Below are 27,147 nucleotides of genomic sequence, written 5' to 3'. Positions count from 1 at the left end.
CTGATTGGTCTAATAAAAAATTGAACGGTCAAAAGCTAGCAAAGCAGGAGAGGGATAGGCAGGGCTGGCAGGCAGAGAGAATAAATAGGAGGAGAACTCTAGACTAGGGAAGAACCAGAGAAGAAGATAGGGGACCGAGAGAAAGGGGCATTCCTGGGTTGCCAGCCAGGCAGGCGTGGAAGAAGCAGAAAAAGTAGGACATACAGGAAAAAAAAAGGTAAAAAGCCCCAAGGCAAAACGTAGATGAAGAGAAACAGGTTAATTTAAGTTAAAAAAAGCTAGCCAAAAACGAGTCAATAAGAAGTCTCTGTGTCATGATTTGGGAGCTGGTTGGTGGCCCCAAAGAAAAAGGCTGGTGCACTGTGGCAAAGGTGATCTGTGTTGGAAGGAAGGTCCTTCCTGGCCCCACACGCAAACTCCCATGGGAAAGGTCTCTCCATGCCTAGGAGGCCATGGAACAGATGGGGACAACCGAGGTTGCAGAAGACCAGAGCTGCTCAGGGTCTCACAGGCACTGGGGGTTGAAGTGAGTCTCAGGCCCAGCATGAATGACATATCATCACACATGGAGGTACCCCATGATACTTACCGAGGAGGCCATGTGTCTACTCAGCACCTGCCGAGAGTCTGGCCAAGGGACCCTCCACCCCAGGTAAAGCCTCTTGAGGGCTCTGTTTCACAGGTCTGTGGGAGGATCTCCAGGGACCAGAGATGGGGATTTCCCTCTTTGGCCTCTTACTCCCACCCAACACCTGAAAGCTCTTCTGTCAGGGCTCCACCAGGCCACAGAGAACGTGTGTGTGTGTGTGTGTGTGTGTGTGTGTGTGTGTGTGTGTGATTTACTCCTCTATGAGGCTGTGACAGTGGCCTTCTAGGTGCTTCAGCACCCATGTTTCCCTCTCATGACCATTGCTTAGTGCAGGCCAGACATGACTCAGAGGACTAAGGGGCCCTGGTGGAGGACAGACAGGAGCCCATACTTGGCAACCCCACCCAGCATGGCTGGGAACTTCACCTCTGCTCCCTGGTAAGCAGGGGGAAGATGGTCCACTTACCCAGAAGGGGGTGCCTCAGGGTGTCCTTGGCTCGCTCCTGGCTGCGGGGCCGGAGATGGCACTTGGCATCTCTGATCTTGAAGCGGGCCTTCTGCCTGATGGGGGTGGTGGGGGCATCTGGGGAAAGCCAAAATTCCCCCAGGTGGCGGCCTCTCCTGTGGGCAAGGAGGTAGTGGGGGACGGGGGCTGCCAGAGGATGGGTCCTTCTGGAGCTGGGTGGGGCTTGGTGGGTGGGGCTTGGTGGGTGGAGCTTGGTGGGTGGGCCATGCTACCCTGGCAGCCTCCTGGCTGGAGGAACCTTCCCTGCCACACTTATTTTTCTCCCTGTAAGGCCTGAAACAGGTGCTGGTGGGGTCCAACTCAAGGCCAGGGGTCTGGGAGAAGTCTTCCCCCAATGGGGGAAAGAACACTGCTCACCTCCTCCTTCATGACCACAGTCACAGACATACATGGCTGTGCTTTTTGGAAAGAGGACAGAGAAGCACAAAGAAGGGCGAGGGCTTCAAACCCTAGGACACCTAGAACCATAGACCTCTCCAGAGCAGACCCCAGCTCCATGGACCAGAGTCCTGTGACCCTGAAAGCTCATGAACCCTTCCTGGATGTGTTAGGCACAGCATCCCAGCATTCTTTGCTGTACTGGAAGCAGGCTTGGTTCTGAGAGGCAGGGACTCTGAGCACCTCTTGAACACAATGTCCAAGGGCCACTCTGTCGGCTAAGTTTAAGGCTATCCTTTGCTACATTGCTTGTTGGGGGCCAGCCTGGGCTCTATATGAGACCCTGTCTCAAACAATGGCAGTAACAGGGGCCGTGGGATCACAACATTTTGTAGTTACTAAATCACTCTACTACTGTGACCTCAGTCAGAAAGGCCTCCTGTGGGCTGTGGGCTGGGCCCAGAATGGAAAATGTTTCCCTGGGTGATCCCCTACTCTTTCCTAAATCATGCACTGGATGAAAAATGAAATGATTTCGGCCTGTGTGGTGTGGACAGGCCCAAGGTTACCTGAGCAGCTGGGCCCTGCACTGGAGCTGGTGCCGTTGCGTTTCGGCAGCGCCTTGCCCTGGAGACCTGGGACACCGCAGCTCAGGATGTAGCTGTTTTCTGAGTCTGCGGAGAGGTCAGCGGGTAAGGTTGGCTAGGGTGTACCTCTCTCCTAGGGTCCCAGATTCTTGAGGTCTCCAAGGGGTTGCTGAATGAACTGAAGATCAACACTGGCTCCTGTGGAGGCTGCCCAGGCCCAGAGAGTGCCTGGCAGCTACCTGTCTGGGACAGCTCTGTGACTGGGAGCCCCGCATCGGGCTCTGTCCTGCTGAGCAGTAGGAAGCAGGTGTGCACCCCAGGAAGCAACACACTGACCCATCCCAACCCAGAGGGCCAGGGGTTACCTGGCATGAAGAGACTGTGGCCCAGGCAGGACAGGAAGCAGTTCTCCACGCCACCCACCTTGCCGCAGGACAGCTGCGCCTGGGCAGAGGCCTTGGACCGAGACAGGCATCCATTCGTCTCTGAGAAGAGAGAGACAGAGAAGCCTTGAGCGAGCCCAGAGGACCTCTGGGTGCTAGCAGGGGCCTTGAACGTGGGTCAGGTCAGCCTCCTAACCCCCTCACAGGGCTAGACTGTAGCAGACTGGGGACAGGAAGATGCAGGTCTATTCGGTAGTGTGGGGTGCTGGCCACTGACAGTCAGCTTATTCTGTCCCCCTACAATCTTGGTCTTGTATTTGAGGAAAGGAGAATTCTTCCCTGGCAGTCCCCCCACCCTTTTCTAAATCATGCACCAGATGACAATGAAAGCATCATTTAGGTGTGTCCTCAGAGCAGATGCCTGGGTCCATCCTGGGTCAGAGGACATTTGGGCAGGGACCAACTTCAGGGTACAGGGAGGGGCAGCACCTCCATCCAGGAGGCAGTTGGAGATTTCAAAGCAGTTATTTAGAACGTCTCCCATGGTTATTGTTAGAAGATTGAAAACATCAGGCTGGAGAGATAGTTCAGCAAAAAAGAGCATTGGCTCCTCTTCCAAAGGGCCCGGGTTCGATTCCCAGCATTCACATGGCAGCTCACAACTCTCTGTAACTCAAGTTCCAGTGGGTCTGACACCCTCACACAGACATACATGCAGACCAAATATCAATGCACATAAAAATAAATAAATAAGCTGGGTGGTGGTGGCGCACGCCTTTAATCCCAGCACTCGGGAGGCAGAGGCCAGCCTGGTCTACAAAGTGAGTTCCAAGACAGCCAGGATGGTTACACAGAGAGACCCTGTCTTGAAAAACAAAAACAAAACAAATAAATAGAAAAATAAACGAAGACTGAAAGCATCCTAGGGAAAGCGACTAGGGAGACGGCTCAGTCGGTAAAGTGCTTTCTTTTCTGCAAGCTTGAGGAGTGTTAGAGTTCCCCAGCACATACAAGCAGGTGTGGTAGCTCATGCCTGCAACCCCAGCGTGGGGGGGATGAGTGGCATTAGGGGTGATAGCAGAGACGGGGTGGGGGGGCGTCCCTGCAGCTCCTTGGTCAGCCAGCCTAGCGGAATCGATAAGTCAGAGGTGCAGTGAGAGACCCCGCCCTAAAAGAATAAGGTGGAGGGCAAGAGAGAAAGACACCTGGAGACACCCAATGTAGAACCTTATGTGGGCTTCTGGCTGCCACACCCACATGGATATACCTGCATATGCAGGTGCACACACACATGTACACATTATTCAGATATGTCCATATACCAGAGAGGGAGAGGGAGAGAGAGAGAGAGAGAGAGAGAGAGAGAGAGAGAGAAAGAGAAGAGAATCTGATTAGTAAGAAATGATGGTTGGTTCTGGGTCAGAGCAGCGGCATGCTATATACTCGGAATCAGTCTTAGGGGAAGCCCAGGCTTGGGGGAAGTCACTCCAGTGGCCAGATCACAAGGCTCCATCAAGCCACACCCCCTCGCAGTTGGCACAAGTCACGCTTAGACTCTAGTCCAAACCTAACACCACCTGAAACAAATCCCTCTCACACTCCTCTGAGGATCAGCATGTGGCTTTGCTCAGTGAGCAAGTCTGAAACACAACTCTCCCTCACAGAGGCCACTGCTGGGCTTCCTGTACGAGATGCTGAGTGGCCGGTGCTTCCTTCGGCAGTGCCGAGTCTACCTCCTTGCAGCTTGCTCTCCCCAGAGCATCCACCAGCCCCTGCAGTCATCCCGTTCTCCTGATCCAGACTTAAACCTAGGACCTCATGCATGCTAGTTCAGTCTCTACCTCTGAGCTGAGCTACCAGCCCCAGCCACCATTCTTTTTTCATTCTTTTTAAAACTTTTATATGAATGGGTGTTTTCGCTGTATGCATGCCTGTGTACCCAGGTGTGTGCCCGGGGCCCATAAAGGTGAAATGAGGATGTTGGATTCCCTTGAACTGGAGTTCCAGATGGCTGTGAGCTACCATGGAGGTGCTGGAACCGATCTTGGGTCCTCTGGAAGAGCAGCCAATGCCCTCAAATGCTGAGCTCGGTCTTCAGCCCCTTCTGACATCTTTCTTAATAATCCCTTGTTTCCTTGGTGCTGAGCTCTATACTTCATTATACAGAATTCCATGAAAATCATGTGTTTATGGTGCTGGAAAGATGGCTCAGTGGTTAAGAGCACTTATTGCTCTTCCAGAAGACCTGGGTTCAATTCCCAGCACCCACATGGCAGCTCACAACTGTAACTCCAGTTCCAGGACACTTGACACCTTCACATAGACATGCATGCAGACAAAACACCCTTTCACATAAAATAAATAAATTATTTTTAAAAATCCTTTGTCCAGGGCTGGGGGATGGTTCAGCTGATAAAGTCCTTGCCCCAAAAGCAGGAGGACCTGAGTCTGATTCCTAGAAGGCACATAGAAGAAGCTGGGTGTGACATCTTAGGCTTGTAACCCAGTGCTGGAGGCAGAGACGGGATAGTTGGCAAACTGACTTGGTGAGAGACAGAGGAAGGCACGTGATGGCCTGCTTGGGCTTCCACATGGGTGAGTCATGTCGTGGTTCACGGAACTCATCAGATGTACTAAAACCACACTGCACTATCTGCCAATCTGCATGGGTGAATTCCGTGCATGGCATGCCAGCGACGTCTCAATGCAGCTATTGGCAGAAAAGGAAGAGCAAAGCCTAGAGAGATGCCATCAGCCGGAACACACAGAAATTATTCATTTGAGTCAAGCCTTTCTCAAACCTGTACTGTCGCTACAGACAACATGGTAAATGTTTAGGGAGCCATGGTGGAGCCCGTGGAGTCGTGAGCAACTCTAGAGTGCTAAGAAAACTGAGCATTTCATGGTCACAGCTGAACCTCGAGGCCCTCAACATAGGAATCAGAAGTCACAGGAAGTGGTTTCCCCAGCCCCTCCCTCTCAGCAGTCTGCTCTGACCTGAGTATTAAGGTCAGGGCCTCCACTAGCAGACAGCCGAGATCCCGTGTGCCACCACAGACACGGTGCCTGGCAGCTCAGCGGGGGCTCTGAGATCTTCCCAATTTTAGGACATTCCACTCTGACACTCACAGTGACCTGTGCTCTCCTAGGAACTGGAGGGACACTGTCCTTTTGAGGGGCGTAATAATAATGGGTGAAACAGATCGTGGGATTAGACAAGCCATCCATGGGGACCAGGCAACCCAGAGTGCTCAACAAAAGTTTGCCCTGGGGTGGGGTGTGTAATCCTAGCATTTGGGAAGTGGAACCGGGGATCAGGAGTTCAAGGCCAACCTCAGCTACTGGGGTGTGGCTCAGTGGTAGTACTAGCGTGCAGGAGACCCTGAGTTCCATTCCCAGCTCTGCAACACAAATGGATGATAGTAAAAACCACAGCCTGTGCAAAAACGGAGTGGGGCAGCAGGGAGCTCAGTAGGCTGATGCGCTGCCATCACAGTCCCGACGGCAGAGCAATCTGGAACTTTCCTTGGCTATCTGTGGGTCTAGCATTTAGACCTGCTAGTTCATGGACACAGAAAGCCTTCTAGCACCTTCTACTAATATCCTCAGTTATACTTGTCTGCCTCAGTCAGCCCATGCCCAGAGTCCAGAACATTCAGTGTCTCAGGTGACTTAAAGGAGAAGGTGGTAAAACATGTCACTCACCTACACAGCACTCAGACCGATGGCAGTTAGTCCCCCCCTCCCCACCAGTGACAGCCAGGCCACCAAGGGCGGTCAGACCTTCTGGTAGTTTGAATATGAATATAGACTCATATATTTAAATGCTTAGTCACAGGGAGTGGAACTATTTGAAAGGATTATAAGGATTAGGAGGTGTGGCCTTGTTGAGTAGGTGCAAACTTTCTGGAGGAAGTGTGTCACTGGGGGTAGGCTTTGAGGTTTCAGAAGCCCACGCCAGGCCTGAGCTGTCTGCCTGTGCATCAGGATGTAGCTCTAGCACCCGCCTGCATGCTGCCACCATGGTGACAATGGACTAAACTTGTTCTAAGCAAGTCCCCAATTAAATGCCTTCTCTTCTAAGAACTACCTTGGTCATGGTGTCTCTTCGCAGCGAGAGAATAGTGACTAAGACAGCCCTCCACCCATGCCACAGCATTCAGTGGAGACCGGACAAGCCCCTACACTTCAGGCATCCTGGGTTCTAGGAGAGTGGGTGCAGGGTTGGCATGGAGCAAATGCAGGGAGGGTGGGTGGGAGGTCCGATGGCTATTCTAACAGCTGTACTCTGGCTGGGCATGCTGAAGCACGCCTGTAACCCCAGCACTTAGGAGACAGAGGCAGGAAGATTCTATGAGTTCGACACAGTCTGGCCTATATAGTGAGTTCTAGGACAGCCAGGCCTACATAATGAGACCTTGTGTTAAAACAACAGAATAAAAAGGGACGAGGATGAACCTGGGCTTTGATTCTTAAGTGAATGAAGTCTTGATGGGGGGCTGTTGGGAGAGACTTTCTGAAGTTTCAGTGTTTTCGTTAATAGGAGCTAAACCTAGGCTCTCATGTGTGCTAGGCAGGTACTCTACCACTGAAGTATATCCCCAACCCTCTTTTTACTTCAATTTTGACATTGGATCTCACAGAATTGTCTGAACTCATGGAATTCACTCAGCTGACCTTGGACTCACTCTGTAGCCAGGCAGGTGTTGACTTTTTGATCTCCCTGCCTTAGCCTCCGGAATAACTGGGATTTCACAGGTCACTATGCCTAGCAACCACCTTTATGAGTTGCCTAGGACTACAGAGCATGTCAGGGCAGCAACTTGGAGAGTGGGTTCCAGGAGGACAGACATATGGCATTCCCAGACCTGCTCCCTGGTCCTGTGGGGGCTCAGATGATCTTTTATTTGCTGGACCAATGAATATGAGTCACTGGAACTAGACAGAGAGAGGACAGAGCCCTTGCAGAGAGGGCATAGGAAACCAGGGCTGTCTAGGAGGCAGTGCTGTGAGGGGCTGGCCGCTGGGTGGGGATTAGGGGAAGGATCTGCAGGCCTGGTGCTGCCATTGCAACCACAGGAGTCTAGCCAGTCTACACCCTGGAACTTCCTCAGAAGGACCAGAGGACCTGATGGATGCGGGACCATCCATCTACCTCTTTTGGCTTCCAGGAGAGTCCCAGGCCCAAAGCATTGGCTACACAGACTCCCAGATCTCCTGCTCTGTGGTCCATCTCCCCACCTCAGGGCCCTTGTTCTGTGTCCCTGGCTGACATGCTTGCCTGGTCTCCAATGTGCCCCTCATCAACAAGCCCTATTTCCCATTAGCCAACCCCACTGACAAGAGATTCCTGCCCACTAACCCAGGAGGACCCAAGGAGTCCCCCTACTTATGTAGTCACTGTCTCTTGCATTATTCCCTCCCCCCATACAGAGGGCAGGGCCAGCAGGTGGCCCCTCTCCACTCACCCACACAGTCCTTCCTGTTCCAGTGCAGCCTCCTTCCCGGTGGGCAGACACACTCGTAGCTGCCCCTGGTGTTGACACAGCCCTGCTCACAGCTGCCGTTGTTCACACTGCACTCATCCATGTCTGGAAACACAGGCACGAGAGTGAGGGCAGGAGGGGGTGGGAACCACCAGCCCAGGCCACACCCATGGCACTGGGAGCGCAGAGGATACCCAGGACCCGAGACCAGGAAGCTCCTGTCCCGAAGGGAAAGCATCAGCTCTTTCCCTGCCTTAGTTTCCCCTTCTGCACCCGGGTGAAAGGAGCAGCCTGAGACCCCCTCCTCTGACCAAAAGCCACCTCTAGGCAAGGGCTAGCTCTTCCAGCTCCAGGCCACCCAATTGCCACACACAGCACACAGTGTCCTATCAGTCAGGGAGGTGGCACTTGGTGTTCGAGAGTCCCTTGACAACAGCGTCAGCCTCTAGTGGCTACTCCGCCCATCTCCGGTATTACCTGACCCTCTCAAGCTTCATGCTATCCTCAGGTCACAGAGAAAGAAGTGAGACTGTGGTCCCCCTTCCCCACTCCCATCTTCATCAGCCCCATCTGGCCAGAGGCCCTTTGGCTTAGCCTATGCTCCTTTTCCCTTTGGTGCAGGGTATGGAATCCAGGGCCCTAGGTGAGAGCTCCCCCTCCCCTGGGCTGATGGCTCCTGAATCTTCTCTCCATCCCTGGCTCCCACCCTACATCACAGGCCCAAGGTTTCAGGCCATGGGCCACCTCCCTATGGGCTGTCTGGATCCCACACTCCCTCCATAGCCAGAGCCCTCTGTCCCACAGTACTGCACACTGCTTTAAGTCTTCCTGCTTTTGTGTGTGCCCTTAAGCATCCTCCAGGCCATGCAGCCCAGTACATCCTGGGCATGGATCTCCCTAGGGGATATTACCTTGTTTCCTGCTGCTTGTGGGCTCATCCCCAGGACACCCCTCCCTCTGTGACTCTGAACGTGCTGACCCCACTGGATCATGTTCCCATCTTGACCTAAACATTCCTCCTTTAGGATTCTCATTGCCTCACATCCTTCCTTCCTCTAGAGTGCACTTTCTAGAATTTTCTGTGCACTGGTCACTCCCTTCTGGACTGGGGCACCCCAGGAAATGAGGTTCCGGGCTTATGTTTCCAAGCTGGCTAAGGTACCCCATGGTACCTCCCATGCCCCGCCTCCCCCATCTTCTGTCCTTTACCCTGTCCTGTGCTTGGCAGGATCCCTCTGTCCCCAAAGTTCCCAGCCTTGCAAGGTCCCTCCCAGACCCACCAGGGTCAAGGTGGGGGTCGGGGTGTGGGGAGCAGTGTTGATGGCTACATGGCCAGGTGCGTGCCTCGAGGGGGAGGTGGCCCTGGCGGGCGGGCTGCAGACCTCCGCAGTGGGTTGTCCCGTAGAGTATGTAGCCGCGGTGGCACAGGCACTGGAAGCTGCCAGGGGAGTTGATGCAGATGTGGTCGCAGGTCCGCTCAAAGGAACACTCGTCGATGTCTGTGGCCACAGGAAAAGAGCACGGGTGCCAGTATGAGGTGACTAGAGCGGTCTGCCTCCCCGTGAACATCCCCCCTGGATGGGGTTCCTGGGACCCCAGGCTCAGCACAGCCTCCCACAGTCTATTAGGCTTCTTGTTGCTCAACTTTCCCACCCTGCCTCTATTAGCCCTGTTTCTGGGACAGAATCCCCTCACATCTGTTTTGGAAGTGGGTGGGGCAAAATATCATGAGTAGAGGATTATTATGGACCTTTCTTATGTTAATATCTCATTAATTTGTGGTTAGGAAAGATAATTATGTTTGCTTTAGAGTGTGTGTGTGCACATATGTGGTGTATGAACATGTGTACGTGTATGTGTGCCCATGTGTTTACTGTGCATACATGTGCAGGCCAGAGGTCAATAGTGAGTATCTTCCTCATTTACTCTCCATCTTAATTATTTTTAAAAAAATGTTTATGTCTTAAATTATGTGAGTGCAGTGCCCAAGGAGGACAGAAGAGGGCATCAGAGCCCAAAGAGCTTACAGGCCACTGTAAACCTTCTGATATGGGCTGGGAACTGAACCCAGGCCCCTTGCGAGAGCAGTTCATGCTCTTAGTCGCTGAGCCACCCAGTCTTATTTGTTAATTGAGACAGGGTCTCTCACTGAATGGGAAGTTCACTGTCGGCTAGACGGACTGGCCTGCAAGTCCTCGTCTTTCACCCTGCTCCCCATGCTGGGTTCACAGGCATGTGCTGCTGTGCTTGGCGTTTACATGGCTGCTGGGAGTAAGAGATCCTCAAGCTTGCTCAGAAAGAGCTTCATACTGAGGAACCTCCCCACCCTGTTCTGGTTTTACTTTTGAGACTGGAGTGTGTGCATGTGATCTCAGTACGTAGCCCAAACTGGCACTGAATTCCTGACTCTCCTGCCTCTGCCTCCCAGACACAATGTAGTCACCCTGTGCAGACCTGTAATGGAAAGGAACAAGCTGGACAGAGAGGAATAGAAGACATACAGTGTAAGAAGAAAAGCAGCACCAGGAAAGGTGGCGTGAGAGCCGAGGCCTGGGCTCAAGGGAATAAAAAGTTTAAAGAAAAGGCTGGTGCTAAATGGAATAAAGGGGGCGGTGACCTCAGGGCAAGACCCAACCCAGCTAAGATTCCAACGGTGAAAAGGAATTAAAGGAAGCACAGGCAGGGAAGGGAGCCATCAACAACTAAAAGCCGATATAAATGTTATTGGGGGGGGCAAGTTTCAGCCCCAACAACAAGAATTTGGCAGCATCATTCATGGTTCTGACTTTGGCGTCAAAAATACAATAAAGGGATTGTGGAATCTGGTGGGGTGTCCCTGCATGGAGACCCACAGAGGCCATTGTGTGAAGGTGTGAAGACCTGGATTGCCCTGGAGACCCCAAGATGTTGGAGATGCCAGGGCCATGGGATACCTGCCAAGGAGCGCTCCGAATGGAGCAGAACTGGCCCAAGAAAGATCAGTGTGCTGCATTCAACAAAGCTGGATGGAGTTGGACATCTGAAGAGCAATTTGACATCAGACACAGAGATGCAGAGTTTAGAGTTTGCCCAGCTGGTCCAGTATTTCCTTACTATGCTCCCTTTCCTCTGTTTTGGAATGGCGATGTATGTTCTGTGCTGGTGTATGTGATCCACTTTTTAAATGTGGTTTTACAGATTACACTTAGGAGATTGCCTGGAGTCTCAGGAGAGACTTTGGACTTTGGATTTTCAAGCAGTCCTGAGATTATGAAAGACTATGGGGATTTTTGAAGATGAACTAAATGCATTTTTGCATTATGGTGTGGCTACAAGTCTAGGGCGTCCAGGGAATGGAATGTGGTGGTTTGAATAAGAATGTCTCCCAAAGTCACCAGGGAGTGGAACTGTTTGAAAGGATTCGGAGGAATAGGAGGTGTGGCCTTGGTGGAGGAAGTGAGTCACTGGGGGTGGGCTTTGAGGTTTCAAAAGCCCACACCAGGCCCAGCCTCACTCTCTGCTTGTGGATTGGGATGTAGCTCTCAGCTACTGCTCCAGCACCATGCTCCCCACCATAACAATAATGGACTAAGCCTCTGGAACTGTAAGCAAGCCCCCAATTAAATGGTTTCTCCTATAAGAGTTGCCTTGGCCATGGTGTCTCTTCACAGCAATAGAATAATAACTAATGTATGCATAATAATATTTCCCTCAGAGTTTATGTTTAGGACAGACTGCCTCCTGTGAACACATGGTTCATTTCTCTTGAGAAGCAGACCCTGACCTGACCCTCCATGGGCACAGCAATTAAGAGTTTGTTCTCTGGGGCTGGAGAGATGGCTCAGAGGTTATGAGCATTGCCTGCTCTTCCAAAGGTCCTGAGTTCAATTCCCAGCAACCACATGGTGGCTCACAACCATCTGTAATGGGGTCTGGTGCCCTCTTCTGACCTTCAGGCATACACACAGACAGAATATTATATACATAATAAATAAATAAATAAATAAATATTAAAAAAAGAGTTTGTTCTCTGAATACATCAGCTCTGACTCTAGTGATGTCATACTTATTCAAAATATATATGTGCTTATAAGACCGTAATACAAGGGAGATGATGTTCTGTGGGTGCTCACATGAGGGTGTGAGCTCTCCCTGGGAGGACCTCCTGAGCTGTGGATGGGTCCTGTTTGGAAAGGAGAAGGGAGGCTCCAGGCAAAGGCGGGGAGGGTCAGAGGGCAGTGGGAAGGTGCTAGGGTCCCTAAGAAGCTTGGACTCTTCTTTGATTGACCTGGGGAGCCTTCAGACAGATGAGCTGGAAAAGGGGTGTAGATACAAATGGGGCTGGGTGGGATGTAGGCCAGCAAGGGCCTTGGTGCGGAACCTGAGTATGCCGACTATCTGGCCTGTTCTCTCAGGGCTGGTTGAGGATTCAAGGTCAAAGATTCTTGGCCAGTGGTTCCCAACCTTCCTAATGCTATGAGCCTTTAATATATTTCCTCATGTTGTGGTGACCCCCAACCATGAAGTTATTTCATTGCTACTTCATAACTGTAATTTTGCTGCTGTTATGAATTGCAGTTTAAATACCTGCTGTGTAGGGTATCTGGATATGTGACCCCCGTGAAAGGGTTGTTTGACCCCCTCAAAGGGGTTGTGACCCAACCATCGAGAACCACTGCTCTTAGCCCTCCATAGAGCTTGGTAAACTGATGGTGAAACAAAGCCAGACTGTGGAGGACCCTCGGGGCTCCTGACCTAGAAAAGATGGGCATGTTTATCCAGGGGAGTAAGGCCTGGCTAGGGGAGGCTGTGGCTGGCCTTGACCCAGTGAGTAGGCCAGGTTGGTGCTGGGTACCTCTTGGCACCCTCTTCTTACCAGGACCTGGGACCTTACTTCCGTGACACTGAACTGTATTTACAGGCAGAGGCTGCCAGTTTAATAACCACAGAGCTGCCCGCTCTGCAATTAGAGGGGTCTTGTGGGAACAAAAGAGCCAGACTCTTATAGAATAGTCAGGTTAGAACTGAGGCCCGGATGCTTTTCATGTGTTTTCTCCCCAAGCTGGTTCTCAGGGGTACCTGCCTCTTTTCCAGTGGACCTCCTCAGCCCCAGCAAGGTCTCGTGTACCAAAGTTCCCTCTCCTAAAGGACCAACTCCCTGTTTGTCTTGGGAAATGAGTTGTCCAGTGTGTCACCGGTAATTTCCCCAGGAATCTCCCTGATTTCCCTTCTCCTGGGATGCCCGTGACTCTTGACCACTCAGTCCAGTCAGATCCTCAGTTATCCTTGTCCCAGCAGAAGCCAAACCTCTGTTGGGAAAACATCTGTGATGTATGATGCCTTCCACTAGAAGGCAGTATTGTGCCTTCAGAACCAGGCTGCCGGCAGGAGGAAGGGGAGAGTGGGTGGATCTCTCTCTAGGTCTTAGTTTCCCATAAATAAATTTTAGATTAGGTCTCACTGTGTAGCCCAGGCTAGACTCATTCCCACATTCATGTCCCAGCTGGAACTGGGGCATGCACCACCATGCCCGGCTCTTCTCATCTATAAAGGGGCTAGGAGGCACGGTTAGATTGCAGGGCTCTAAGTCATGACGGACAGGTAGGCAAGAACAGGCACCAAGTTCTGGAGAATTCTGTATCCTGAGCTCACCGGTTTGAGTGCTTTTCTCTCCTGGGAGTCTGAAAGAATCTGGAAGGCAGGGGCATTGACCATGAGGGCTGACTGTGAGTGGCACTTGGGGTCCGTGGGTGCTCACCTTGGCACGTCCGCTCATCTGTCAGCAGCTTGTGGCCTTTCTGGCAGCCGCACTCAAAGCTGCCCACGGTGTTTCGGCAGAAGTGGTCGCAGCCTCCGTTGTTCATCAAGCACTCGTTGATGTCTGAAGAGGTTGGGGAGGGGAGCAGGCTCAGGTGCCCTGGTGGAGATGGCCTGGGGAAGGGGTGGTCCCATCCTGCCTTCTTGGCCTTGACCCACCTGCTGCTCATTGCCTAGGGCTGGCCTCTGGCCCCCAGTTGGGCACAGGTATGAAGAACCTGGGTAAATCACTAAACCCTGGTTCCCCAAGGTCCCTGGCTTCCCCTGTGATTGGTAACCCTGGTACCTCGTTTTAGGGTTCAGGGATCAACAGAGACAGTGACGCTTCCCATGTCCCTTTACCCAAACATTCTGGAAGGAGTGGGGCTGCAGCAATGCTGCCTCAGGTGACATGGGGCAAGCTGGTCCATCCCCCCATCCCAGGTGACAATAAAAAGGGTTCCACGATATAGGACAGACACCATGAGGATGACACAAAATCACAGCTCCAAGGTGTTGGGGCTTAGTGGGTGTCAGTACGCTTGAGAAGCCACTGTCACTGCTTGCTGCCTACCAAGGAGTCTGTGTGGCGGAGGAAGTGCCTGGGTGGTGAGGCTTCCTCCGGTGAGTGAGGTCTGACCCTACCCCACTTCCCTGTCTGTTAGCTTGACCTGTTTTTGTTTCAGCAGTGAGTAGTGACTGTACCAGACAGATCACTGAGCCCACCCATGACACTTATGATGCCCCTCACCCCATGCCTCTCATGAGCAAGCTTGCCAGTTGGCCTTGGTTCACAATTTTCCAGCGATAGGGATCTTTCTCCTCCAGGGTGTGGGGCTTCTGGCTAACACTTCAAGAATGTCTGTCCACTTCTCGGAGCCCTTCCATTCATCTCCTGCTCACCTGAAGTTGAACTGCTACCACCTGCTACCCAGAGTTGAACTCTTGACCCTCCCACAAAGAGTGTCTCAGGCCTTTGGAACTTCCCTATTGTCCCTTCCTCACCTGAGTCTGTCAGTGAAGGGGTTGCCACGCGGTCAGAATGAGAAAGAGTTCAGCCTGGTGTAGCCAGCTCCACGGAGGTGGTGGGAAAAGTGCTCTCTCCAGCACATGGCCCTCAACCTCCAATAAGTGCCCAGCGTGCAACTTCTTTTTCTCTCACCTCTCCCTTTCACCGTGTCCCCCTCCCTGCCATGCAGCTAGTACCACCTTCCACGGGATGTCTGTCCAATGTGCCGAGGCCTCGGGCTTCCCAGGATAAAGGCCTGGATTCCTACAGCTCTTCCCTCTGTAGCTGGAGCTGGCCTCAGCTGCCCACTTCTCCCTGCTGAGCCTCTGCAAGGCTCTGCCCACCACACTCCTAGAGAAGCTGGCCTGTCATGGATCCTGTTCTTGGGGACATGAGAGAGCCTGAGGACAGCAGAGATAAGCCCCCACGGCTGGGGACTTCCTAAGAATGTTTACCAAGTGAAGAGATGAATGTGTGGTCATGAATAGTCCAAGACGGTAGGGGGAGCTGAGGGCAGAGGCTCTGGGCCCAGGCTGATGTGTATAGGGGAGTCCTAGTGGGGGTAAGCCACAGGAATGAACACATCAAACCCCCCTCTTCTACCATTCCATGGACACCACCTGGCCACCCATGGGGCCTATGAGTGAGGGTTTTCAGGTGGGTGCAGAGGGAAGCCATGTGCTGGTCTGGGCTGGCTTGCAAGTCAGGTGAGGATACCTTCTTTCCCACTTTGATGAAAGTCCTGGCAGGTGGCCTTCTTGGCCCAGGGCATGGGGGAGGAGCAGAAAGAACAGGCAGTGGGTGGGGGCTCTCCCAGGCTGTTTTGGGAGATGGTGGAAGAGGGGTTTCAGTATCAGAAGCAGTGATGCCATCTGATAGTAAGTGGTACTGTACCAAACAGGGTACCTAGGGTTGGCAGCCTAGAGCAGAGCTAAGTCTGGGATAAACTCCCAGGCCCTCGGCCCCTGTGCTTAGGCAAATGTTTCACCTTCTCACCTGCTTCCACCTGCTCTGCTACCCCTAGCTGGCCCAGGGCTCTCTGCTCTGGGTTTCCCAACTGTCACCGCCCCCCTGTAGCCACCTGTCTTGCCTGATGATGGCTTCTGGAATTTCAGAAAACACCGAACCTTTGAAGTCATCCCTTTGATATCGTTCCCGGGACCCTCGCCAAGATCAGAGTGTGCACCTGACTAGTGAACTAGAACCCCAGGGCAGGCCCTCAGGTTCACTAGGAATCCCTTCTTGGCTTGTGCTGTCCAGGTCCCTGAGTCCTGCTGGGAACTCCCTAGCCCACTGTCAAGAACTCCACAAACCCCGCCCCTGGGGTCTGTGGTTGACACCTGGCTCTTGGGACTTGAAGATGTCATGATGGCCACGTTAGACACTTACACACGAATCCCCACCCCTTCAATGCTAGTAGCATCTCTAGGGGAAGCTCAACTGCTTTCCCCCCTGCCGTGGTCACCTGGTCCAAGCAAAGTCACCAGAAGCCTTGACGATCCTCTAGATTCTACCTAGAGGCCAGGCAGTGCCATGGAACTATCTCAAAATGACAACCTGGACCTATGCCCACCCTACCTAACCTCGACTGGGGCCTGACCAGCAGTCCCTGGAAATGCTGTCAGCCCCCTATGCTGGTGAAGGCCACTGTTCCCTCCCCCCACCTCCCACCTGCAGCTCGTAAGGACTTTATGTATGGGCAAGATGCTGGTGCATTTCTACAGTAGAGACCGACTGTACCCCTGTACCCCTCCTCCTAGTACCTGAGCCCAGCAGGAGCCAGAGCACCTCAGTGTGTGGAGTGTTACACGAGTGTGTTGGCCCACTCCAGAAGTCAGGAGGGAGCGAGGGCCCCAAGGAGTGACTCATGATTATGGAGGAGGTTTGGTCAAAGGGCTGGGATAAAGACAGGCCAGCCTGGTTAAAGGGCCCAAACATCTGAAGAGGAGCCATGGGAAGCCAAGAATTGGGAGCTTGAGTCCATGGGCCTAAGGCTATGTTGTCTTCTTCACAACTATCTCCCCCAAATGGAGTACACAACACAACATGGTGTGGGCTACTAGCATGGGGTGGGGCAGCGGCCTCTCATCTCAGACTGCATGTGGCCCAGGCCCTTGCTGGCTAGATAAGTTGGCTCCCAGAGGTGAGCAGCTGGTCTCTATTTCTGTTTTTGACCACCCTGAGCTCTACACAGTCCTCATGTCGAGGGTCAGCCTATGCATCGGAGGGTACAGCAAAGCCTGGATCGACCCTCTGCTAGCCTGGGGTACATAATCATATGGCTGGCTTACTGTGACATCATGGGCTCTGAGAGAAACAGTGGGAGCTTCACCCCGTCTTCTCTCTTGCGTAGCTGCAAGGCAGACTTCCTTTCACCTCAGCCATCTTCAGTCTCACCTCCAGACTCCTCAATTTCTATGCCAAGTAAAGTCCCTTTGCTTTTGGTTGAGGCCCCCTTATACATGTGGTAACGACACACCAAGATGCATGCCCTGTACCAAGATGTCCCTACCAGCTGGACACTAAAGGCCATACAACTGAAGGCCAAGGGTCCAGCCACACACCATACCCCCCATTCCTACAGCTGAAGGTCTAGAATGTTCTTCTGTGGTTTCTGTCAGTTCTGAATTCACAGGCAAATTCTATGGTATCAGGACCTTCCTGACCCAGGACACTACAGGTGTGCCACAGTACACAAGAGCCCCTGCTGGGGACTCTTCTTTTTCTTACCATCTCTGACAACGACCCCTGTGGCTGCCAACTGCCCTCATTCATCTGCCCTCCAGCCTGGTTAACAGGGCCCAGATGTAGGACCATATGGATATTCTGGGGCCGGGCAGGGCGGTACCAACATAGCCCACATGCTGACCTTTGCATGTCTTCCCATCCGGCTGCAGCGTGAATCCGACTGGGCAGCTGCACCGCACACCGGTGGCAGTGTCCTTGCACGTCCGGTCACAGCCTCCGTTGTTCACTGCACATGTCTCTGGGGAGCGGAGGGGAGAGACAAGAGTTGCTCAGTTTCCCCCGGAACCAGCTACCATCTTTTCCCATCAGTGAGAGCAGGGATCTAGGTTCAAGTTTCATCTGTTGGGACACTTCCTGAGCCAGTATTGTTCCCATAGAAATGTCTGCAAACAGCTAGGGCTGTTTTTGGGTAAAGATTGCTCACAGTGGGGGGCTCGCTCTTAGGAATGGTGCTGAGACCAGCCTAGCAACTACTGTGTGGTGTTCTAAATCTTTGCCCTGCATGGGTTCAGATGCCCAGTCTTTTTGGTGGCTGTCAGAAGGCATGGGGGCTCCTAAGCCCAGCCTGGTGTGAAATGGCTTTCCGGCCTGGCCATAGGGCTGCACACCATCCATCAAGCCGGGGACCTTCCCAGCCTCACATCTGTTCTCGCTGAACCATTTGCCAAAGCGTCTGGTTTTCGTCCGCTTGAAGCCTGCCGAGTGCTTTTTTCCCTCCTTCTGCAAAATTCAAAGGGGCCAGAGTGGCTGGGGGCATAATGGAGGTCACCAGAGCTGCTGTGGGGTGAGAGTGAGCCTCTGCAGGCCTGCAGGAGCTGGGCAGAGCTGGCTCTCCAGGACGTGGTGGCTCGCCCACCACTCTCCCAGACCTCACCTGGTTTTCTTCATGAGCACCTGGAAGGCTTGCTTTGCGGGAAACAGCGCCCGTGGGAGTGGGCTTCTCTGACCTTTACTGTGGGGCGGCAGAGCACCACTGAGCGCCCATCTCCATGACCCGCATTACCCTCATGCCTCTACCTCGCTCCGCCTGGTGCCTGGCTACAGCTGCTTCCTCTGAAGGTTCTCACTCAATTCTGAAAATGGCCTGGGTCTTCTCTGCAAAGACTTTGGGAAGGAGCCTGAGTGAAGGGATGAAGGGAGACTCTTGGATACCACGCGGCTAACTCCATCAGATCCATGGTGTCTTTCTTGCCTTTGAACTTGGCCCCAGAGAGGGTAGGGGTGCCGGGAGGGGACAGAAGCCTAATATCCTTGTGTGCATGCAAGCACACGCGCGTTGTGTCTGCTAGGTTGCAGTGGTGCGCGTCACTATCTGCAGAGGCCAGGCAGTCCCCAAGGACAGCTTCTTTCTCAAGGCCAGCATCACTACTAGCCACGGCCATCCTGGAGGAGCCGTGTTTGCCACTAAAAGCAGACGTCCTTCCCACCAACACTCTTCGTAGCTGACCTCTCTGAGATTCAGGCTAGCACCTCCAGCCAGGAATGGGAAGTTTCTGTGAGTGGGTTTCTCTGTGGTGTTCACAACCTATTTCCTTATCCTTCATGGTCTGAGCCCTCTCTCCAACGCACGCCTCTGAATTCCAGGCATAGAGAAGACCAATCTTCCTCACACTTAGGCAGGTGGGCCCCTATGCCAGCATGGACCAGTTCTAACTGGTTTGTAGCCTATGTGTACCCTCTCAGCTCCACACAGATGCATTCACTGGGGCAGGATGGTGAGGTAGAAGGCAGTCCCACACCTGGGGAGTGAGGAGACGAGCTCCCCCCGCCCAGGGCTAAGGTGGAGGAGATCAAATGAGCTCTCCACTTAAAAGTCATGAGGCCCAGGTGCGGACCTGGGGGGGGGGGGCTGCTCACCTAATGTTTCCTTTTCTGGGGTTAAACCAGAGGGGGAATCCTGCCGCCCACCCCAGCTGAGAGCCTGCCAGCCTTTCATGTGGGACAGCCTTCTGGAGAGGGGCAGAAAGGCTACCTGTCTCTGAAGTGTGGGTAATTATAGCTCAGTGACGGGGGATTGTGGAGGAGGGGGACAAGTGATACCAGCTGGGGCTGGGTGGGCCCTGGACCTCTCTGATGGTAGGGGTGGGGTTTAGTCATTAGGAACTGTGTTCTTGGGAACCAAGCCTAACAGTTTGTAATTCCTCCTTTCCCTTTGACGGGGCTTGGAATTTAACTAAGGAGGCCTTGGGGACCTGCTGGCCCCATCTACTCATTGGGTAGACTGAGGCTAAGATGGGGAACTGGGTTCTGGCATAGTGGTCACTCATTCTTGCACCCCCATTGCAAGTCATTCTCTCCCATGCCAGGCTAAAAGTCCTTGCTTTGTCCCAGCCAATGGCTGATGCTCTGAGTCCCCAGTGACCAGGAAGGCCTCTATGTCTGTTCTTGGGGGCCAGCCCCCGAGTTCACAGAACCTCATTACAATGATCACCAGAGACCAGCCCCCCCCTCCATGTCTCACATCTCTGCCTTCTCAGTTCTTGAACCTCACTTCCTGAGGTTCAGAGCCTAGGCCCAGATGCACAGACCTAGTGGTAGCGGTGACTGGGAATCTGCTTGGCTGGACTAAACTGAACACATAGCTCCCTGGGCACATGGTTCTACCTCATGCCCTTTAACCTGCCTCTGCCAGACCAGCTCCAGGGGCTTGTGCAGTCACACGTGTGGCTAGAAACTACTCCAACGGTCTGTGTTTTCCCCTAGCCAGGGAGCTCCCTACTCCAGGAATGCTTTTCTATTCCGTCCATTGAGTCTGAGCCTCTCCCCCACCTCCCTTGGGACCTGGTCAAACTGCTTCTTCATAGTTCACAACTGCTGGTTCTATTTTTTACTGTGGCCATGCTGTCACTGTCCTATGACGTCACAGTCCGCCTTGCTCTAAGTAGTTCTTAGGAGACCATTCTCTGAGAAGTTCGGTGCCCAGCCTGGCCTCCATGGGCCCTCTACCCTCCTGTTGGACAAAGAAATCACTTCTGCCTTCTCCACATCAGCCATATTGTTCTGGGTGAAGGGTATTACAAAATGTAACACGTGCAGAACCCAGAAGGTCCCCAGTGGGGCACTGGCTGGCAGGGTGAGACTGAGCATCCTGTCTCTAGAAACTTCCAACCAGAAGCCTCTGGGCACTGCGGACGGCTTCATCAGCAGTGGAGGATTGCACAGCTCTCATCTCTGGGGACCCTACCTCTGCCCCCCGAGAATGGAGGCCGCCTAGATCTGATGGTTGGCCACTACTGTCTCAGAGAAACTTGGAAAGCATTCCTTTCTACAGTGGGTGGTAGATGGGGTTTGGAGTCTGTAGCAGGCTATTCCAGGAGTTGGGCTCCTCCTGTTTCTCATCACCCTAGTGGCCTTCCCATCCCAGTCCCTGAGCTGGGGATGGTGTTCAAGGCAGCCCGGGGAGGCCTGGGTCTGTCCAGCAGAACTGTGAGGCTGATGCTGGAGTTCAAGGGAAAGAGGGCTTCTCTCAAGGGTCAGGGCCAAGTCCATTTGTGATCCTGTGAGTTCCATCTCTCTCTGTGCCCTGGCTCCATCTCCAGCTGAAAACAACTACATGGCTCTTCCATCTCCCATCTCTCCTGTAAAAGAACTACCCACCTTCCAGAGGCACCCTCTCTCATCCACTACCCTCAGAAGAGCGCACAACAGTTCAAAACAAACAAACAAACAAACAAACGAAAACAAACCTGTCCCTTTTGCAGACAGAACTAAGGCTCCAAGAAGGAGTTTGTTCGGGTGGGAACGGCTGCCTCACTTGTGGCTCAGTGAGAAATAATGAGGGGGCCTGTGTTAAAAAATGATATAAGATTTCCAGATCATGTAACCACCGAAGGAGCTGGCATGCTCACACAGCATGAGCCATCAGGACAAGTGAACAGGACTAGTCCAGGAGTGGGGCTTTGATGATGGGTTCCCAGGGTGTCTCAGTGAGGAAGCAGGGTGATGGCCCGAGGCAGGTGGAAGTCTGTACCCATGGTGCCATGATTCTGTTAGGAGGAGGCACAGGCAGAAGACCTGCTGTCTGGGAGCATCTCCTGTGCAGGCTCTGCAGGCTGGCACCACCATTGATCAGCATGTTCCCTGAAGGACAGTCTTACCCAAGTGAGGATCAGCTTGAGCTGGGCAGTCAGACTGGTTCCATGTGCCCATGGACCATGTAAGCATGGGAAGCCCCTTTGCACACAGAGACTGGGTCCTTATCTGCTCAGAGATGGACTATTTACCATGTGGTGTTTGAATGGCCTAGAAACAAGGGCCGGAGGCACCAGTGCTTGATAGGCCGGTCTATAATTGTGACCGCTTCACTCTTGGTGCCAAGTTTCAGACCCTCGGCAGTGGAGTCCGGGATCCCCTGTCCATGGCTGAATCATGTACTAATCCTTTCTTGAGAGGTCAGAGGGATGGCTCAGACATTAAGAGCACTGGCTGCTCTTCCAGAGAACCTGGGTTCAATTCCCAGCACCCACATGGCAGCTCACAACTGTTTGTGACTCTGGTTCCAGGGGATCCGGCACTCTGATACAGGCATACATGTAAGCAAAACACCAATGCACATAAAATAGAAATAAATAATAAAAATAACCCTTTCTGAGTGACTCTTAGCTGGGAAGATGTGCTTAGAACCCAACCCTGGTCTCATAGACACCCCAATCTGGTGGGTAGTGTAGAGGCCAAAAAGACAGTTCTTTGGCAATGAGGGAGGAGCCACAGAGACAACTGACCTACACAGGAGTCAGCTGCTTCCTAGGGGAGATGGCACAGGGCTAAGACCTTGATTTTCTCTGGGTAGCCCCTTTGGTCAAGCCAATGAAGCCACTGGGACTCAGAAGCCCACAGTCCCAAATTTTCAGAAGCCGGCCATCAAGATGACAGTATGCTTGGCTGTTCCCTCATCCACCATACGGCTCCAGGAAGAGCCATACCTGGGTAGCCCTTTTGCTCAGTGATCAGCACAGGCCCAGCATGGTGGGGTTGGCTCCTGGTTAATGATGGGATTAGCAAGCAGGAACTTGGAGAAGTAACACGGAGCATGGGAAATGAAGCCTACCTACCCTGTGTCAGTCCTGGCAAAGGGGAGCAGGGATGAAGCTGGGATAATGGGAGTGACCCAAGGTTTGGACCCAAAGATGAGGCAGCTGGGCAGAGCACTGTGACAGCTTAACAAAAGAGCTGGGCACAGCCCACTGGCCAGTATGCCAGACTTTGCTCCTGCAAATTGGGGGCTTTTCGGCAGAGACCTGACTCCTCTCTCTAGAATGCTGTTCCCATTTGTATGTGCATGGCCTCACTGAGGGCCCCAAACCTAGCATCTGCCTTGTCCCTTGAAGACATGGCCCTGGTAGGGAGCTGCCTCAAGCCCTGGTGGCATCTGTATAGGCCTCAGTCAGGGTGGGCCCATCTGCCTTTCGGCCTCTAGAACTGGCTGAAGCAGCTGTGAAGGAGTCAGCCACTGACCTTCTCCATCTACCTATTGACTGACCTCTGACCCTCCCCTCCTCAGCTCCCATCACTCTGATCTCTTCTCTTCTGTCTCCACTTGGGACATCTCAAGTTCAGCTGTCATTGGTATCATGTGGGCAGCTTTGGATCTGTCACTGTGCTGGGCTTAATGAACAAGGTCTCGCATGCCGTCCTGTCACTTAGCAGGGAGCAGCACATGGGTGGGGCAAGGCACAGGGAAAGACTCCGTGCAATGAAACGGGGAGTTTGGAAAGGCTAGGACTATGTCCTCAGGGGAAGCAGGAGAGAAGACTGCCCATTTAGCACCGGTACTGCTCAGGACTGAGGCCAGCAGGCCCCTGCAGCCATATTGCTCAAGGGTCCAACAGACCTCAGAGGCAGTTATAGTGCTCCCTGGACTCACTTCCTAACAGCCTGGTGGTGGTGAGGGCCGTGAGGCTCTTGCTGATGGTGGCCTGGCTGTGCAAGTCCCATTCTTCAGACCCTAGCGAGACAAACTCCTATTAGAGGGACTGTATTCTTGACTCTAGGGATTGTGGGAGTGCCAGGGAAGAGCGGCATGCATCTGAAAGGGTTAGGATGCTCACATGGTTGTTGGGAAGGCAGAACCCACCTTGGGGATAGGGGCCCTACAGGTCTGCAGAAAGAACTGGAAGGAGCCAGAGGACAACTCAGGACCTGACATACTGCAGCCTGCAGGAGGACAGACTCTTTGTCTATACTGAATCCTTATCTATAAGGAAGGACAATGGAGGCTTTTCCTAAGGGTCAGGAGGCAGGAACAGTGACCTCAGGGCGCAAGCTTGTCCCTGTCTTCCTGCTCTCTTTCCCTAGCTGTGAGGTTCAGGTTCCGGGAGAGACAGAGGATGTTCCCAGGAAGCCTTTCTCTAGAGTCCCCCAGTCAGTGCCCCCCCCGGAAGGGAAGGTGGGGGAGGGGCAACAATGTGTCTGTTCATATGCACGGCTCAGGGAAGAACCCAGGCAGGTCACACAGCTGGTGAACATCAGGATCTGCTCTTCCAGGTTATACAGTTGGTGAGTATCTGGGTGCGAGCCCTTTGTCTATGCGGGGCTATCCTCTGGCTGGGTGTGACCCAGCAGTTCTGTGAGGAGTCCGAACAGCAGCAGCTAACACTCACTGAGCGTGCCCTTGCCTGAACATGTACAAGTGAACAGGCCACAGTGCCTGAGTAGAGGAACTGTGTGTGCCACTGGATACCTGTGGTTAGCCAAGAGGTAGCTCCACAGAGGGAAAGCCCTGGTTTAGTTGTTAGTGGTTGCTCCGGGAAAATGATCCCTGGGCTAAACCCTGGCTGGGTTTGGTGTTGGACACGCAAACCTCTATGCAAGGCAGCTTATGCTCGCTCTCCCAGCCTGTGAGCCCCTGGGGTTGATCACCTTCCCGGAAGGGTTCAGATTGGGTTCCTGGCTGATCTTTGGTAACCCCATGCTTTCTCGGGTTAGTTCCACCAGCCTAGCAGTAAGAGCTGACCAAGGCCAGGCAAGGCCCTGGGTCTCTCTCCTCACCACTGTGCCTACCTTCCGCAGACCTGACCAAGTGGAAACTCTGAGAAGATAGAAAGGCCTGTAACTGAGTATTTGCTCTGGGCTACACACAGGGCCACAGGGCTTCTTCAAGCTCCTCCAAGTTCCTCTGGGGGACACAGCCCTCACCCCAGCCCAATCACAAGGGAAAGTGAAGCTCAGGGATGTGAGATGGCAGCCATAGCAGACTGTAGAAGTTGGGCCAGAAAGAATTTGAATGAGGAGCCCTGCTGTGTGGCTGGACTTCTGTCTAACCACGGGGCTCCACGCTGTAAAAACAGACACACGTCCTTAGCAACAAGCTCCGTCTTGGAGGCCCAACATGAAGCCCTTCCCTGCCCTCACCCTTGTGACTTTGCCCAAGTCAGTCTCAGAACCCTGCTTGAGAAAAACTTGAGAAACTGCCTGCCCGCTCTGGCCTGCACACTCCATTCCTGGGCTCTTGGTTAAAAGCAGAAGGGGAGCTGTAGCTAGGGGTACAGGCCACGCCCTTCTCATAGGGAGACGACAGCTTCTAGGTAGGCTGGGAGGAAAGAGCCTCATGGGTTTTCTGTTTCTACATTCAGGCTCACTAGATTGGGGTGAAGGAGGGCTGTGCTTCTTTTTCTGGAACCTTCCATTTGTGGCATGCAGATATACAGAGAGTACATCAGGAGTCCGAGATGGGCAATGTGGTTAATGGCAGAGGGCTCTGAGGTCATACTTCAGAAGGTTTGGGGGGCACACAGGTCAGATTCTGAGGGGGCAAGGAGCTGGGGAAAGAGGTACAAGTTGTGCCAGGGAAGATGGTTGTGCCTACAGTTAAGCATCAGTGGGATGAGAATCAGGGAGGAGGAGGCTGAACCTTTAGGGAGAGAACTGTGGCAGGGCAATGAGAAGCGGGCACAGGCCCAGGACAGAAAAATCCCTGGAAGGATTGAGGCCTAGGAACATCTGATTGTCGAAGTGCCCGGCTCCACTATGATGGGTGGGACATGGGACATGGGAGAAGAGGACCTAAGGCAGAGTTGCCTTCTCTCTGTGAGGCTCACTCCTCAGCGATGCTATTCCTCAGCATGCTGTTAGACAGCCAAGGGTCCTCCAGTCAGGCTTGGTCACCAAGTCCAAAAGTGCTGCTTCTGTGGCTTTGTGTGGCTCCCACATTACAAGCTCCAGTTTCTCTACCTGGGGTCAGCCAGAAGGTTTCTTCTTTTTCCATTGGTAAACCCTGCCAGGACCCTACACCTTTGCCCACTCTGTTTAACAGCCATTCACTTAACTCCTATCAGGGCCAGATGTATGTATGACCAAATAAAGGAGGGACTCATGCCTTAGAGAGGGACCCAAATGACCAGCCACGTGTAGGCTCTGTCTGGTGGCTGGGTGGAGCTTGGTCACCTGATCCTTTTCAATGGTGTCCGGTTTCTAGAGTTCTGTGGGCAGTTAGGCAGAGAAGGGACACATAGTTGCGGCAGAGTAGGGGTGTGAATGAGGACATGGGGAAGGCCCTGGGCTGGGTCAACGAGAGAACCGCTGTGGACTCTGTCTTAACAGAGGGTCCTCTCAGCTTTGGCTGGATCACCTAGTATAACTCAGAACCCATGTGGCAAGAAGGCCTTGGCTGACAGGACCGTGTTAAAGGCCCTGTGCTGGGAGGCCTCCTTAGACTGTTTGGTCTGAATGGAATCTAGTTCCTCTTGGGTCTCTTGAAGGATCTCTCCCCACTCCCTCCAGAAGGATAAGGATAGCTTCCTCCTCTCCCTCAACCAATGGGGTAGCACCCTGCTGTCCCACCAGGAACAGAGCCACTTCTGTCCTAAATGAGCATTGTGGCTTCCCTCAACTACATGCTTTTCACCAGGGTCAGCTGACCATCCCTGCCTTGCCTGGTGTTCCCAGAAGTGGGGTTCTCAGCCTGAGAAGCTACCAACATCTTTTCATTAATGATGCTGCAGGCTTGAGTCAAGACTGGCTCACTTCTAGGCTCTAAACAGGGACCCTTGTAGTCAAAAATCACACAGTTCAGGCAAAGAGTAGGTAGGTCCCCAGAAGGAGCTGAGAGGATTGGAGACTGACAAGTGCCAGGGGCTGTAAGCCTCTCTCTGTATTGTGTCTACTGGACTTTTGTGCGTTCCCTGGCTCTGGCTCACAACTGTGAGGTTGATAATGGACTTGTAGGCATCTAAGGGATGTGGCCTCTATGGTCAGAGCATGGAATCTCTCTTGAAGAGTTCCTGGTTCTAATAGCTAGAGTCAGAGGTGTGGTCTCAAGCCTGCACCTCCATTGTGGAGCTCATGATGAGAATGCCACAGGGATTTACGGTGCTGGGCACCCACAGGGAAAGGAGGTTCTCCTGGCCTGAGAATCAGCCTGCTCCAGATGAGCACAGAAAACCAGAGGGAGGCAAGGTAGGAAGTGTGGGGTGGGGAGAGCCACTCCCTCACCATTGCTTCCTGAGGGGTGCACCCCCTGCTTCCAACTTTCTCACTCCCCCAAAAGACCCCATCCACAATGGCTTCAGGACTTGAAGAAACCTGTGAGGTCATCTTGACAGCTATGTGACAACGGAATGGGTGCCCTTGGTTCCAGTGAACTTTGAATACTCAGGGCCTTGGCCCCATCTTCTCTCACATCACATCCTCATCTTGGTCCTCTGGAGGAGAACTGGTCAGGTCTGGGGT

At 53.1% G+C, this 27,147-nt stretch overlaps 1 protein-coding gene across 3 annotated transcripts in view; it reads right to left on the bottom strand.

Moving 5' to 3' along the window:
- The window catches only part of Scube1 (signal peptide, CUB domain and EGF like domain containing 1), a 120,713-nt gene that overhangs the window by 15,617 nt on the left and 77,949 nt on the right, over nt 1–27,147 (bottom strand). For all 3 annotated transcript variants that reach the window (XM_041672240.1, XM_041672242.1, XM_041672241.1), the window contains 7 exons: nt 17,603–17,719; nt 13,687–13,809; nt 9,332–9,448; nt 7,932–8,054; nt 2,446–2,565; nt 2,063–2,167; nt 1,056–1,172 (listed from right to left, as the gene is read on the bottom strand). In XM_041672240.1, coding sequence (XP_041528174.1) covers nt 1,056–1,172; nt 2,063–2,167; nt 2,446–2,565; nt 7,932–8,054; nt 9,332–9,448; nt 13,687–13,809; nt 17,603–17,719 — 822 coding nt within the window. The remainder of the gene's footprint in view (nt 1–1,055; nt 1,173–2,062; nt 2,168–2,445; nt 2,566–7,931; nt 8,055–9,331; nt 9,449–13,686; nt 13,810–17,602; nt 17,720–27,147) is intronic.

Source organism: Microtus oregoni, unplaced genomic scaffold (genome assembly GCF_018167655.1).
Source record: "Microtus oregoni isolate MIOR12 unplaced genomic scaffold, Mior012 000022F_ref0000154, whole genome shotgun sequence".
In the NCBI taxonomy this organism is placed as follows: Eukaryota; Metazoa; Chordata; class Mammalia; order Rodentia; family Cricetidae; genus Microtus; species Microtus oregoni.
This window is presented reverse-complemented; position numbering and strand designations above follow the sequence as displayed.